Source organism: Oncorhynchus clarkii, chromosome 10 (genome assembly GCF_045791955.1).
Source record: "Oncorhynchus clarkii lewisi isolate Uvic-CL-2024 chromosome 10, UVic_Ocla_1.0, whole genome shotgun sequence".
NCBI classification, from domain to species: Eukaryota; Metazoa; Chordata; class Actinopteri; order Salmoniformes; family Salmonidae; genus Oncorhynchus; species Oncorhynchus clarkii.
This window is the reverse complement of record NC_092156.1, coordinates 45,784,809-45,800,369: the sequence shown is the minus strand read 5'-3', so window position 1 is coordinate 45,800,369 and position 15,561 is coordinate 45,784,809. Positions and strand designations below refer to the sequence as shown.

At 41.0% G+C, this 15,561-nt stretch overlaps 1 protein-coding gene across 1 annotated transcript; it reads left to right on the top strand.

The window, feature by feature from the left end:
• Nucleotides 1-13,349: 13,349 nt before the first annotated feature.
• LOC139418616 (lipocalin-like) lies at nucleotides 13,350-15,534 on the top strand. Its single transcript, XM_071168218.1, has 6 exons — nucleotides 13,350-13,498; nucleotides 14,442-14,581; nucleotides 14,645-14,724; nucleotides 14,819-14,926; nucleotides 15,083-15,184; nucleotides 15,281-15,534. Exons 1-6 carry the CDS (start codon nucleotides 13,403-13,405, stop codon nucleotides 15,298-15,300), a joined length of 546 nt encoding a protein of 181 aa, XP_071024319.1. The 5' UTR covers nucleotides 13,350-13,402; the 3' UTR covers nucleotides 15,301-15,534.
• Nucleotides 15,535-15,561: the final 27 nt, after the last annotated feature.

The following is a 15,561-nucleotide window of genomic DNA, read 5'->3' as shown; positions in this document are numbered from 1 at the left end:
TGATGCAGTCAACTCCTTCTCCAGGCATTGTCCATGGCCAGACAGACAATTCTCCTCAAAACAACAAAGATATAAAGATGTGGGGTCAGACACCAGTAAGCGCAAGATGCTATGAAAGTCCCGCCTACTTCCTTGTTCAAACCCTCTATTGTTTTTGAGTGGGCTTCATGAAAACGTGGCCATTAACGATATATGTAAAATTATATTCGTATTTGTAGATTAATTTGCTTCTTTCTACCTCGTGTCTTTCATGAATATGTACCATTTTATTTGTATTTTCCGTAATCAAAAACCTTCAAAAATATATTGGGTAAATGAATCCACGAATACAAGATTTATCTTATAAGTGCTATTATGAACTGGGTGGTTTGAGCCCTGAATTCTGGCATATCAGAACGTATACCACCGGGTATGACAAAACATTTAGTTTTACTGCTCTAATTACGTTGGTAACCAGTTTATAATAGCAATAGGGTTCTTCGGGGGTTTGTAATATTTGGCCAATATTCCACGGATAAAGGCTGTGTCCAGGCACTCTGCGTTGCGTCTTGCGTAAGAACAGCTCTATCGGGCATATACCACACCTCCTCCGGCCTTATTGCTTAGTTAGAATGGACGACCACTCTGCTCAGAGGACCTGCGTTTTCTCAGCAGTTGAATGTCCATTGCATTGTGTGAATACAAAAGCTTGTATATTTATACAGCGGAAGTTTATCCACTTCATAAATAGAATGGTACCTTTCAAAAAGCATGACTCAAGTCATGTGATCGTGACAATATAAACAACAAAATAAAAATTCATTGGTCAAATCTTTTGTAGGTTTTTCAGCTGTAACTAACTACTTCAACTAATCATGATGATGATGTGTAGCGGTGCCTCCGAGGTGAAGGCCATGGCTAGACGGGATCCAGCTTTTGTCCATTTAAATTCAGGTTTGACGTTTAGTAGCCGGTTAGGAAAATTTAAACAGCAGGTTAGGATAATTCACGTAGCAGGTTAGAATAATTAGGTTAAGGTTAGGAAAAGCGTTAGGCTTAGCTAAAATACAACAAAAATCAACTGTTGACATAAACTGGATCCATTCTAGCCACGAACGTGAAGGATGCCACTCCCGAAGTGCACCAAATCTGCTATAAAGTGAGCATAATTCCTTAATTTCGCCTGCTTAGTCTAGCTGTCCAACTGAATATGCTCATCTTTCAACAAAGATGACACAATAATTACCTCAACCATGTTATTCAATTTGTGGGTAAATAACAAATGTATTCTTTCAACAAAGATGACACACAATAATTACCTCAACCATGTTATTCCATTTGTGGGTAAATAACAAATGTCAAACCTATACGTGTGCATGTGCATAGGCTATATGGAGTAAATTTGGAATGCTGCTGGAACAACTAAGTCATTGCCTGATTGTCTTTTAAGTGTTTCCAGATGAAGCCACATTCTGGAAAGAAGTTTGATGTTTTCACTGTCAAAACATTCAAAACACAAGTTGTGGTGGAGACCAACTTCTTCACTCTTCTTGTATAAAAAATGATTGTATTATTTCTAGCCTATGTTTTGCAAAAATAAATGTCTCGGGGTTCCAACCTTTTCTAGCATTTTTTTAGCTTTCAAATATGCACATTCTTCTCCTCTCCCCTGGGTCCTTAAGTGTACAAGATAAAGTAGTACACTATGTTTACTGACCTGGTAAAATAATGGTTAATAAAAAACCCTATAAAATCTGTGGGCCCTATAAAATCTGTGATTTTTTTACTTCAGTTTTATTCTTCCTGGTTTCAGATTTGTTGAGGGTTTTCACTCTCAAAATTATATTTGTTCACAGAGAAACAACTAAATTGAATGTTCTGAGTTGATGTCAATGATTAAATCACATCAGAAGACAAATTTTTTAGGTCTGGAAGAAAACGAAAACATCTTATTTTTTGAGTGTAGTTCCCTTTTAATTGTGCATCTTGCCATTTATTTGCTTATCCAGTAAGCTGTCTCATATGCAGGTCTAGCAATGGTTCTGTACTGCTGATGCTAATTTAATGGCAAGGTTTCCAATTAACAAATAATCAAAACAAATGATATACTTACTCATGATATACAGTGGGGCAAAAAAGTATTATAGTCAGCCACCAATTGTGCAAGTTCTCCCACTTAAAAAGATGAGAGAGGCCTGTAATTTTCATCATAGGTACACTTCAACTATGACAGACAAAATGAGGAAAAAATCCAGAAAATCACATTGTAGGATTTTTTATGAATTTATTTGCAAATTATGGTGGAAAATAAGTATTGTATGCAAATCAGGCAACCAAATTAACGACTCTTTCACATATGCGATTTGGTTCCCGACGTTCACCAAAAAAAGCCATTCAAAAAGAGCCGTTCATTCGCGAATGACCCATCAGTACACTGGCTATGCACTGAGTAATAGACAAATGGCCGCAACACACAGACAGAAATGGGCAATATTGTTGGAAATTAATTGGCACATATTGTGTTAGGTTTGGATTTTTAAGCCAATAGTGGCTAACCAGGGGTGGGATAATATCAATATTTCTTAATTTGGTTAGAGCTGGAAGCTTGCAGTGTCTGATACTTGAGAGATTTGATCATGACAGTTTACGGTGGAACCAGGGTCAGCACTATGGGCTGGCCTTAGGGGTCCAGGCCCACCCTACCATACCTCCTTGCCTGTCCAAATAAATTATTTAAATATTGATCATTTATTTGACAGTGATGCGTTCAGACAGAAAGACTAAAGATTATGGCATGCAGGGGTGTAACTTTCACCAGAGACAGGGGGGGGGACATATTGAAATAGCATGTTTGTCCCCCCCAATTTTATCATTGGAATGTGATACAAAACGAGGCAACGGTGTGCTTTAGGACCATGCGGACGCCTCCGAGCAGTCGGGTCGGCTGTTTGGAGTGTTTATCCGACTGGATACATTTTTTTTTTTTATATATACACATTTATGTCCCTTTCTCCAGTGATATAGCCTAATTTCAGCAGAGAGGAAGAGGCGAAGCGAGAGGGCTCACTCACCAAAATCTGTACAGAGTAAGCCCAATGCCTTTCTATGGGAATAATATACAGACTTAAGCTTGTCGCCTGCCTTCCTGCCTTTGGGACAAAGAGTACCATTGTTAGGGCAGAGACATGAGCATCTCGTCATTATATACAGATATCTGGTTTCAGCCTCTTGCGAACTGGAAAGGGTTGGCGGGTGCACAGTGCACTGTTAGGATGCTGGATTGCCCTAAAGTAATTTATTTATTATTATATAATAACTCCCGTCTAAATAAAATCATTCAAAATACTTGAACCGGGAGCATGACTTTCCCATTTGGAATTGTCTGATTGTCTTAAATCATCACGTACACCACTAATAAGCTGAGCTTCTCAGTCAATTGTTCTTAATCTCAAACAAGTCAACAAAATCTTTTTTTAAAATATTTACATTTTTTATATTTCCAACACTCCCGGCCTTGATCTTCACCAAGCCTCGGTATGACAGAGCAAAGTATCCTGATCTGATGATCCCATATAAAGTAAAAGAATACAAATATATTTTGAAAAAATTATAATTTTTCACAAAAGTAGTGCATTGGGGCTTTAATAGTCCTGTATTAGCGGACCGATATAGCCATCTGCAGCCGGATCTTTACTCAGTACATACAGTGCCTTGCGAAAGTATTCGGCCCCGTTGAACTTTGCGACCTTTTGCCATATTTCAGGCTTCAAACATAAAGATATAAAACTGTATTTTTTTGTGAAGAATCAACAACAAGTGGGACACAATCATGAAGTGGAACGACATTTATTGGATATTTCAAACTTTTTTAACAAATCAAAAACTGAAAAATTGGGCGTGCAAAATTATTCAGCCCCTTTACTTTCAGTGCAGCAAACTCTCTCCAGAAGTTCAGTGAGGATCTCTGAATGATCCAATGTTGACCTAAATGACTAATGATGATAAATACAATCCACCTGTGTGTAATCAAGTCTCCGTATAAATGCACCTGCACTGTGATAGTCTCAGAGGTCCGTTAAAAGCGCAGAGAGCATCATGAAGAACAAGGAACACACCAGGCAGGTCCGAGATACTGTTGTGAAGAAGTTTAAAGCCAGATTTGGATACAAAAAGATTTCCCAAGCTTTAAACATCCCAAGGAGCACTGTGCAAGCGATAATATTGAAATGGAAGGAGTATCAGACCACTGCAAATCTACCAAGACCTGGCCGTCCCTCTAAACTTTCAGCTCATACAAGGAGAAGACTGATCAGAGATGCAGCCAAGAGGCCCATGATCACTCTGGATGAACTGCAGAGATCTACAGCTGAGGTGGGAGACTCTGTCCATAGGACAACAATCAGTCGTATATTGCACAAATCTGGCCTTTATGGAAGAGTGGCAAGAAGAAAGCCATTTCTTAAAGATATCCATAAAAAGTGTTGTTTAAAGTTTGCCACAAGCCACCTGGGAGACACACCAAACATGTGGAAGAAGGTGCTCTGGTCAGATGAAACCAAAATTGAACTTTTTGGCAACAATGCAAAACGTTATGTTTGGCGTAAAAGCAACACAGCTGAACACACCATCCCCACTGTCAAACATGGTGGTGGCAGCATCATGGTTTGGGCCTGCTTTTCTTCAGCAGGGACAGGGAAGATGGTTAAAATTGATGGGAAGATGGATGGAGCCAAATACAGGACCATTCTGGAAGAAAACCTGATGGAGTCTGCAAAAGACCTGAGACTGGGACGGAGATTGATCCAAAACATAAAGCAAAATCTACAATGGAATGGTTCAAAAATAAGAATGGCCAAGTCAAAGTCCAGACCTGAATCCAATTGAGAATATGTGGAAAGAACTGAAAACTGCTGTTCACAAATGCTCTCCATCCAACCTCACTGAGCTCGAGCTGTTTTGCAAGGAGGAATGGGAAAAAATGTCAGTCTCTCGATGTGCAAAACTGATAGAGACATACCCCAAGTGACTTACAGCTGTAATCGCAGCAAAAGGTGGTGCTACAAAGTATTAACTTAAGGGGGCTGAATAATTTTGCACGCCCAATTTTTCAGTTTTTGATTTGTTAAAAAAGTTTGAAATATCCAATAAATGTCGTTCCACTTCATGATTGTGTCCCACTTGTTGTTGATTCTTCACAAAAAAATACAGTTTTATATCTTTATGTTTGAAGCCTGAAATGTGGCAAAAGGTCGCAAAGTTCAAGGGGGCCGAATACTTTCGCAAGGCACTGTAAGAGCCTTGAGAGTCCCGTCTCTCTATCACCTATGCGTCACTCATCGGGCCCTAATCCTTCCCTCTCTCATAGGTCCATGTTGGTGGAGATGAATTTATGCACCTGCGCGTCCATAAAACACTACCCCACGCTGGCGGGAAACTGGAGCTGCATAGAGTACAGGCTCCAAAAACTCACAATGACCCTATTGGTTTCTTCTGAATACCTGTAACTCCCTGCAGATGATGCCACCCCCATAATCCAGCCAACAGCCTCCATGCCTGCTCTGGATCATGTGTACCCATTTTATGCTCACCTGTACTGTATTGTACTATACTGTATTTTATACTTCCATTGGTAAATATCTGTCTTTGTACTAAAATCCGTTTTCACCTTTGACTAAATGTCTTTTGGTACAATACAATGTAAATAAACATTTGACAGCTGAATTTACTTTTTGTAAAACTTTTAAAGAATCTATTACAAAAAATCTGTGAAGTGCGTATGTGGGTGCTTGTTATACAATTTCGATTTGCATATTTGTAGGTGATGACATTTCCCCCATCTCTATCACATCAATTACTGTACACCTATTGCGTAATCCCTAGTAGTGACTGACATTTCTTATGATTTTATGGTACCACATATCAGGTAGAGATTCTGTCAGTTGAGTACAGTGCAGTCTTCCAATCGAGGCCTCAAATCGGGATAGTCTCCTTTTAAAACCGGCACATCTGGGGGAAGAGGCTTGATTTCTGACACTATAGTGGTAAAGTTTTCCTTCATCGAAGAAGCCTCAGGTTGTACCTCCTATAGGTCTACTGTTTGAAACATTTTCTGCATTTAAGATCGAAACAGACTTTGAGTTGGTTCTGGACATCAAAATATAATTCTGGCAACAGGAAAGGGGAGAGTCAATTGCGGTTTGCAGAAAACATTTTCCCTCAATTGGGTGTCTGCTGTATGCAACCCAAAGGAGGGCCCCACCCATTGTAAGAGGTGATTACAACCTGTAATGACAGCATATGATTGGCTGATGGCTGCTTTTACCTGTGATTACCATATTTCACCAAAACACACACAAAGCTGAAATTATCCTTCTGTCTTGGGGGGTTTGATGAGGGGAATTGATGAGGGGCCCCCGAGTGGCACAGCAGTCTAAGGCTCTGCATCTCAGTGTGAGAGGCGTCACTACAGTCCCTGGTTCGATTCCAGGCTGTATCACATCAGGCCTTGATTGGGAGTCCCATAGGGCAGCGCACAATCGCCCCATCGTCATCCGGGTTTGACCGGGATATGCTGTCATTGTAAATAAAAATTGGTTTTGATTTGCCTAGTTAAATAAAGGTGAAATACAAACAAACAAAACATTTAAGTAGAGGTTGTTCGGAGAAGAAAAGGAACCGAACTGGCATAAAGTCACCAGAATAAGTTTGGTTCCTTTTCTTCTCCGAACAACCTCTACTTAAATTTTTTGTATGCAAAGTATCACAGCACTAGGATGAAGTCATTGCTGATCGTGGTGCTTGTGGTGGTGTGTCTATTGCTGACTGAATCTGGTGAGTATGACATAACTCGACACACAGGACATAGTGTTGTGATTATGATAACAGTGTTACAGGGTAGGCTACAGGAGAACCTTGAGTGACTGACTCAGTTGACCGGACCTCCCTGTTTTATATTTTTAGATGGAAAACGCAAAACCAAGAAAAATAGGATCTCATTACCCAGAGGAGTGAAGAAGATTCAAGAGGCCCTGGGTGAGTCATATGTTATAATTTTACTTGTTCTCTTCCTCTCTGTTTCTCTCCTCTCCACCAATGTCTTTTCTGGTTGATTCCTTGCATGTGACACTGTGTGGCGATTGTAACTTTAAGTGTTTAATACTGTAAGTGTTGTGGCCATTCGTTCACGAGGTGGTTGGCTGTGTCTGTTGCAGACCCTAATCGAATTGTAAATACTTTGAAATGGAAAACTGGATCCAAAGATCTGGGTAAGTACAACACGTAATATTTGCTTCCGTGCCCAAAACAGTGATCAACAGGATGAGTTCATATTGCCCTAACCAATCATTAAAGACTCATTAAAGACTCCACACATCTATTACACACTCATTCATATTTAGTCTGTACTATTCCAGCTTCTAGGCCACTTCAATTCTAGGATTAAACAAACATTTTTTACTATTTCTTATTTAGCTAAAGTAACAGAGGACGCCATTGTAAATGAACATTTGAGATGTAAGTAAAAAATAATATTGTTGCGTGCATATAATGATTACTCTGCATTATGAATACAATATTTATTCAGATATTTTGGACAAAACTGATGGTATTTATTTTGTGTTTGTTCTAGTGACGACCCAAGGTGAGTTGTGATCATGGAAGTGATGATGCCATTGCTCAGGTGTTCACATGGTTGACTGTGTAGTTACTGTGTTGTCATTTCCTTCCCCTCAGTGATGAACTGGTTTCATAAAGTGGTTGACGTTGGTGAGCAATAGCTAGCTAGCTAGCTGGCTGGCTGGTTGGCTGGCTGGCTGGCTGACTGGCTGGCTGGCTGACTAGCTTCTAGTAGTGATTCACACAATCATTTATGATTAGTCAATTTAGGAAAATATACGGTGTCTGCAAGACAGGTGAGCATGGTACAGCTAAGAATAACTGTATGAAAGCAACAGAGTGTGCAAAGCTTTCATCAAGGCAAAGGGTGGCTCCTTAGAATAATGCTAAAAATATAGAATATATGTAGATTTTGAACACTTTTTTGATTACAACATGATTCCATGTGTTTTTTCATAATTTTGATGTCTTCACTATTATTCTACAATTGTAAAAATTGTAAAAAATAAAATAAAGACAAACCCTGGAATCAGTAGGTGTAACTAAACATTTGACTGGTACTGCAAGTATTCAGACACTTTTCTATGAGACTCGACATTGAGTTCAGATGCATCCTGTTTCCATTGATCATCCTTGAGATGTTTCCACAACTTGATTGGAGTCCACCTGTGGTAAATTCAATTGATCGGACATGATTTGTATATATAAGGGCCCACAATGGACAGTGCATGTCAGAGCAAAAACCAAGCCATGATATCGACGAAAATGAGGCACAGATCTGGGGAAGGGTACCAAAAATGTCTGCACCATTGAAGGTCCCCAAGAACACAGTGGCCTCCATCATTCTTAAATGGAAGAAGTTTGGAAACACCATCCAAATATTTATTTATATATTCTTAATTCTGTTCCTTTTCTTTAGATTGTGTGTATTGTTAGATATTACTTGTTAGATATTACTACACTGTTGGAGCTAGAAACACAAGCACTTCGCTATACCCGTAATAACATCTGATAAACACGTGTATGTGACAATTTCTTTTTGATTTGATTTAGAGCTGGCTGCCCAGCCAAACTGAGAAATCGGGGGAGAAGGTCCTTGGTCAGGAAGGTGACCAAGAACCCGATGGTCACTCTGACGGAGTTTCAGTGTTCCTCTGTGATGATGGGAGAACCTTCCAGAAGGACAACCATCTCTGCATCACTCCACCAATCAGGCCTATATGGTAGGGTGGCCAGACGGAAGCCACTCCTCAGGAAAAGGCACATGACAGCCTGCTTGGAGTTTGCCAAAAGATGCAGACGTTGAGAAACAAGATTCTCTGGTCTGATGAAACGAAGATTGAACACTTTGGCCTGAATGTTAAGAGTCACGTCTGGAGGAAACCTGGCACCATCCCTACGGTGAAGCACGGTGGTGGCAGCATCATGCTGTGGGGATGTTTTTCAGCGGCAAGGACTGGGAGACAAAGAGGATCAAAGGAAAGATGAACGGAGCAAAGTACAGGGATTCTTGATGAAAATCTGCTCCAGAGCGCTCAGGACCTCAAACTGGGGCGAAGTTCACCTTCCAACACGACAACGACTCTAAGCACACAGCCAAGACAACGCAGGAGTGGCTTCGGGACAAGTCTCTGAATGACCCTGAGTGGCACAGCCAGAGCCTGGACTTGAATCCGATTGAACATCTCTGGAGAGACCTGAAAATAGCTGTGCAGCGACGCTCCCCATCCAACTGTATCACTGCCTGGTACTGCAGGGCTCTACAGAGGGTGGTGCAGTCTGCCAAACGCATCACCTGGGGCACAGTGCCTGCCCTCCAGGACACCTACAGCACCTGATGTCAAAGGAAGGCCAAAAAGATCATCAAGGACATCAACCACCCGAGCCACGGCCTGTTCACCCCGCTATCATCCAGAAGGAGAGGTCAGTACAGGTGCATCAAAGCTGGGACCGAGAGACTGAAAAACAGCTTCTCAAGGCCATCAGACTGTTAAATAGCCATCACTAGCCGGCTACCCCCCCCCCCGGTTACTCAACCCTGTACGTTAGAGGCTGCCGCCCTAAATACATAGACATGGAATCACTAGCCACTTTAATATTGGAACGCTAGCCACTTTAATAGTGTTTACATAGTGCTTTACTCATCTCATATGTACAGTTGAAGTCGGAAGTTTACATACACCTTAGCCAAATACATTTAAACTCAGTTTTTCACAATTCCTGACATCTGATCCTCTTACTTAGGTCTGTCAGGATCACCACTTTATTTTAGTAGCATTATTTGGTAGCATTACCTTTAAATTGTTTAACTTGGGTAAAACGTTTCGAGTAGCCTTCCACAAGCTTCCTACAATAAGTTGGGTGAATTTTTGCACATTCCTCCTGACAGCGCTGGTGTAACTGAGTCAGGTTTGTAGGCCTCCTTGCTCGCAAACGCTTTTTCAGTTCTGCCCACACATTTTCTATGGGATTGACGTCAGGGCTTTGTGATGGCCACTCCAATACCTTGACTTTGTTGTCCTTAAGCCATTTTGCCACAACTTTGGAAGTATGCTTGGGGTCATTGTCCATTTGGAAGACCCATTTGCGACCAAGCTTCCACTTCCTGACTGATGTCTTGAGATGTTGCTTCAATATATCCACATAATTTTCCTCCCTCGTGATGCCATCTATTTTGTGAAGTGCACCATTCCCTCCTGCAGCAAAGCACCACCACAACATGATGCTGCCACCCCCGTGCTTCACGGTTTGGATGGTGTTCTTCGGCTTGCAAGTCTCCCCACTTTTCTTCCAAACATAACGATGGTCATTATGGCCAAACAGTTCTGTTTTTGTTTCATCAGACCAGAGGATATTTCTCCAAAAGTACGATCTTCATCCCCTTGTGCAGTTGCAAACCCTAGTCTGGCTTTTTTATGGCAGTTTTGGAGCAGTGGCTTCTTCCTTGCTGAGCGGCCTTTCAGGTTATGTCGATATAGGACTCGTTTTACTGTGGATATAGATACTTTTGTACCTGTTTCCTCCAGCATCTTCACAAGGTCCTTTGCTGTTGTTCTGGGATTGATTTGCACTTTTCGCACCATAGTACATTCTTCTCTAGGAGACAGAACACATCTCCATCATGAGCGGTATGATGGCTGCGTGGTCCCATGGTGTTTATACTTGCGTACTATTGTTTGTACAGATGAACATGGTACCTTCAGACATTCAGAAATTGCTCCCAAGGAGGTATTGGCTGATTTATTTTGATTTTCCCATGATGTCAAGCAAAGAGGCATTGAGTTTGAAGGTAGGCCTTGAAATACATCTGCATTGACACCTCACATAGGCTAAATGACATCATTTGAGTCAATCAGAAGCTTCTAAAGCCATGACATTATTTTCTGGAAATTTCCAAACTGTTTAAAAGGCACAGTCAACTTAGTGTATGTAAACTTCTGAGCCACTGGAATTGTGATACAGTGAATTAATCTGTCTGTAAACAATTGTTGGAATAATTACTTGTGTCATGTACAAAGTAGATGTCCTAACCGACTTGAAATTTGTGGAGTGGTTGAAAAACGTTTTAAAAGTTTTAATTGACGCCAACCTAAGTGTATGTAAACTTCAGACTTCAAATGTATATACTGTATTCTATTGAACTGTGTTTTAGTCAATGCTACTCCGACATTTCTCGTCCTAATATTTATATATTTCTTAATTCCATTCTTTTACTTTTAGATTTTTGTATTGTTGTGAATTGTTAAGATACTACTGCACTGTTGGAGCTAGGAACAAAAGCATTTCACTACACCCGCAATAACATCTGCTAGATATGTGTATGTGACCGATACAGTTTGATTTGATAATAGCCGGTTGATGTGATTACAATCCTGTGGGTTGACAGATATACTTTCCCCCAAAACTTTGCAATTAAATGTTAACTGCAAAGTAGGCTTAGCCTACCTGGCAAAAGTATGTCATGAGTAAGTACATTTTTATCGATTATTTGTTATTTGCAAACTTTGCCATGAAATGAGCAGCAGCAGTACAGAACCATCCCTAGACCAGCACATAAGGCAGAACACTGCACAATTAAAGGGCCAGATGCTCAATTAAATAAAAATGTTACTTTTCTTCCAGACCTAAAAAATAATTGTCTTCTAATGTGATTGAAGCACTGACAGACTCAGAATATCAGATTTTGTTGTTTTCTCTATGAACAACTGTAATTTTGAGAGTGAAAACCCCCCAAAATCTAAAACCAGGAAAAATACAACTAAGAAAACATAATCACAGATTTTATAGGGCTCTCTTGGAGTTGTTTTATTAACCATTATTTTACCAGGTATATTGACAAAACATTAACAAACTACATTCTCTTACACTAAGGACCTGGGAAAGTTGCAGGGGAGAGGAGAATGTGCCTATTTGTAAAGCTAGAAAAAAAATGAGTAGCTTGTTTCCTTTTTACCTTCATTTAACTAGTCAGTTTAGAACAAATTCTTATTTTCAATGACGGCCTAGGAACAGGAACAGTGGGTTAACTGCCTTGTTCAGAGGCAGAAAGACAGATTTTTACCATGTCAGCTCGGGGATTGGATCTTGCAACCTTTCGGTTACTAGTCCAACACTCTAACCACTAGGCTACCTGCCACCCCAAATGTAGCTCTCATGCTAGAAAATGTAGCAGACCCCTGATCTATACCATAGAACATAGCACAGTAATAACAAAACTTGCATGCATGGTTGTTCAGTCAGTAGACTAAAATCCCTTGTGTTTTTTCAAATCTTTTTAAATACATTAATTTCAATATTGGATTGAATAATGATATGTTTCAAGACCCCTGTACCAACTGGCAAGGTACAATATGTGAGCTGTAGGTGTGTCTGTTCCATCACAGTATGTCTACCGCCTCCAACAAGAGCAGAAAATTAACAACAGGCAAATAGATTTTTAGAACTTATGTAAGGATTACTTGCCCGAAGCAGTTTTATTTAAAGGGATAAACCGCTCAAAATATATGTGGAAAATCATGTTAAGTTGTATTTTGAATTGACTATACCTTTAAAATTGTGTTGACTGAGATTATATGAAACTAACATTACATGTGGTCTTGCTCTTTACCCTCAAGCAAGGTTTTACACCGATAGTTAAAGTTCACATTAAACCACACACACACACACACACACACACACACACACACACACACACACACACACACACACACACACACACACACACACACACACACACACACACACACACACACAAAGAAAGATACAGGGATTGTGTGATAGGGGGAGCTCTGTTTACCATCTAAAGTGCTGACAGTTAGATTTGATTCACTAGTTCCTGCCCACAGAAAGCACTGGAGGGGCAGATACTGCTTTGTTTATCACTGTCCGTCTATTTTGGCTGCTGGTATTTTATTTTCTAAATTGATGGGCTGTTGCATACAAGAGCTTTCAGCCCATTTCACATGCACTCACATGCACACACGCCTACACATATTACATGATGCTGCTCCTGTTTGAACCTGGTGATCTCACCACCTCCGGGGTTCTATAGAGGTTAGGAGTGGGAGGTCACAGCCACACCCCCAACAAGCCCCATCTCCACCCATGGGTATTGTGTGTGTGTGTCTAAGAGGCGGGGGATAGAGATGGTAGCAGGTAGCAGCTTGTGTGTGTGTATGGAGGGGGGGGGGTATGCTCTACAGTAAACCCATGCTCTACAGTATATATAGGAGTGAGAGGTAGCTAAGAAAAGCAGATCTCCTGTTTTGTCCTTTATAATTCTTGATACTGACCCTGCTCTGCTGTAGCCATGACGACCATGCTGCTGAGCGCACTAGGAGCACTGCTCTGCTCCTTGGTTATCACCGCTGAGGTCATGCCCCAAGGAGACTTCAATCTACAGGGGGTAAGAGAGAGAATGAAGAGAGGGATCAGAAATCAGCGTTACATTGAAAATCAAATGACGAGGAACAAACTAGGGATTATTATGGAGAAAAAAAGAAACGTTAGGAGAAAGAATACAGAAAGGAACCTGTGATGAAAACCAGATTCAAATGGAAGGGATGAAGACAAATGTGGGAATTCTAGTGACACATTGTTGGGTGTGTGTTCATATTGAGACAATAGCTATTGAGATGTTCATTCATGAATGATTCAGGGCTATTTCAGTATCAGCCCTCATAGATTTAAAGAACCACTGAACACGCCGATTGGCATGTGGGTTTTTCTGTTGCTCATTAGAAAAATTAATTTTCAGTCTTGGAGGTGTGTTTCCTGGCCGATTCCACATTTGGTATTGATGTTTGTCCCCCATGAGACACTGTAGCCTATTTCAATTCCTCAAAATCCCCAGAGTGAACTAAATAGAAATAGAAATCTGTAATTCATTTTGACGTTTTTGCCAAGGATGTTTTAGTTGTGCAGCTTTACATCTAAGGTGTTTAGTGCAGTATTTCTCAAGCAAATAAATGCTTGAGTTGTTGTCTTATGTGAACAGTTGGAGCTGCTGAGCAGGTCTGTCTCACTGTCTATGCTATTAGATAGAGCGCAATCACCGCAGCTGTTCACCCCATGTTAGTGGGCAAATTGACATCCTCAAATCAAAACCCAACCTTCCTTTACCCATTGTGACGCATGGATGTTCCAAACTCTATAATTATCCTATTTACACTTCGAAGTCAATTTTGATTCTAGAATAACTTTCTGACTCATATTGATGCCAGAGATGCTGTTTTGATAGGGATCTGTTGCTTTTCAAAGGAAGCCGTTCTTTAAGGTTGATACATTCTGTGACCCCTGCAGACAGGAATGAGGAGGTGATGTAATCTAATCGGGGCTGGTTTTTGCAGGTGGCAGGAAAGTGGTATGTGATTGGATTTGCCACTAATGCCCAGTGGTTCGTCAAACACAGGGCCGACATGAAGATGGGCACCACCATGCTGACACCAACTGCTGACGGAGACCTGGATATTGCATATTCTAGCCGGAAGTAAGTAAGAGAGAAAGAGAGAGACATTGTGCTGATTCTGTATTAACTGTATTGTCTCTGTAGCGCTGATGGCTCCTGCTGGAGAATGAACCACCTGGCCAAGAAGACAAAACTTGCGGGGAAATTCATCTACAAGAGCGAGCGTAAGTCTACAACCTATAAACACATACACACACACAGTGCACTAATGGGCATATGTGCCTTATTGTCAATTCTTTTCCCTCTCCTCCCCTCCAGGCTGGAGTAATGAAAATGACATGCGTATCGTTGACGTTAAGTATGACGAGTATGCTTTTATTCACACCAAGACCAAGGGTGTTTCAGCTGTGCTCACCAACCTGTATGGTACGATCCTTTCCACTCCTCTGCAAAATCCCATGACTCAGTCTCATTGTTTCACTATTCCTTTCCCCATCATTTGTTAGAAATCTTATATGACAAAATATTGCATCCTTCACAGTATATTTAGTGTGCCATGCACTACATGTGTTGTGTCTACAGCCCGTGGGACAGACCTGGGCCCTGACCTGCTGCAGAAGTTTAGGCAGTTCTCCCTGGACACTGGCATTCTGCCCGAAAACATCGCTATCTTCCCCAAAAACGGTACATCCCATCTCTGTTTGTGAAGTTGGACAATATTTCTGGATAGAAGTGTGGAACGTCTCAGACTTATTATCAACTGCCTTTTCTTTTCGGCAGATGAGTGTCCCGCTGCGTAATTTCATCCATCTTCTTCACTTTGCTCCCTTGATCCTTCTGCATGGCATTGCTACTTGATGGGTCGACCCATGGCCACTGTGGCAACCATGAATCATCTTCAGCTGCAGTGATCCATCAGACCACACCGTAACATGCATCTGCATTACCTACTGAAGCCCAGCGTAGCTGGTTAGGCATCTTGTAACCTTAGTTTTTCACTTCCCTGATTGGTTCCAATAAAATACTGTCCTGTGCTTCTTTCTGTTTGTCAGTCGTTCTAC

Bases quoted from the DNA above. Each gene is read 5' to 3' on its own strand.
- LOC139418616 (XM_071168218.1), top strand. From the start codon at position 13,403: ATGACGACCATGCTGCTGAGCGCACTAGGAGCACTGCTCTGCTCCTTG. The intron at 14,582-14,644 runs GTAAGTAAGAGA...TTGTCTCTGTAG, and splicing joins ATTGCATATTCTAGCCGGAA to CGCTGATGGCTCCTGCTGGA. The intron at 15,185-15,280 runs GTACATCCCATC...TCTTTTCGGCAG, and splicing joins CGCTATCTTCCCCAAAAACG to ATGAGTGTCCCGCTGCGTAA.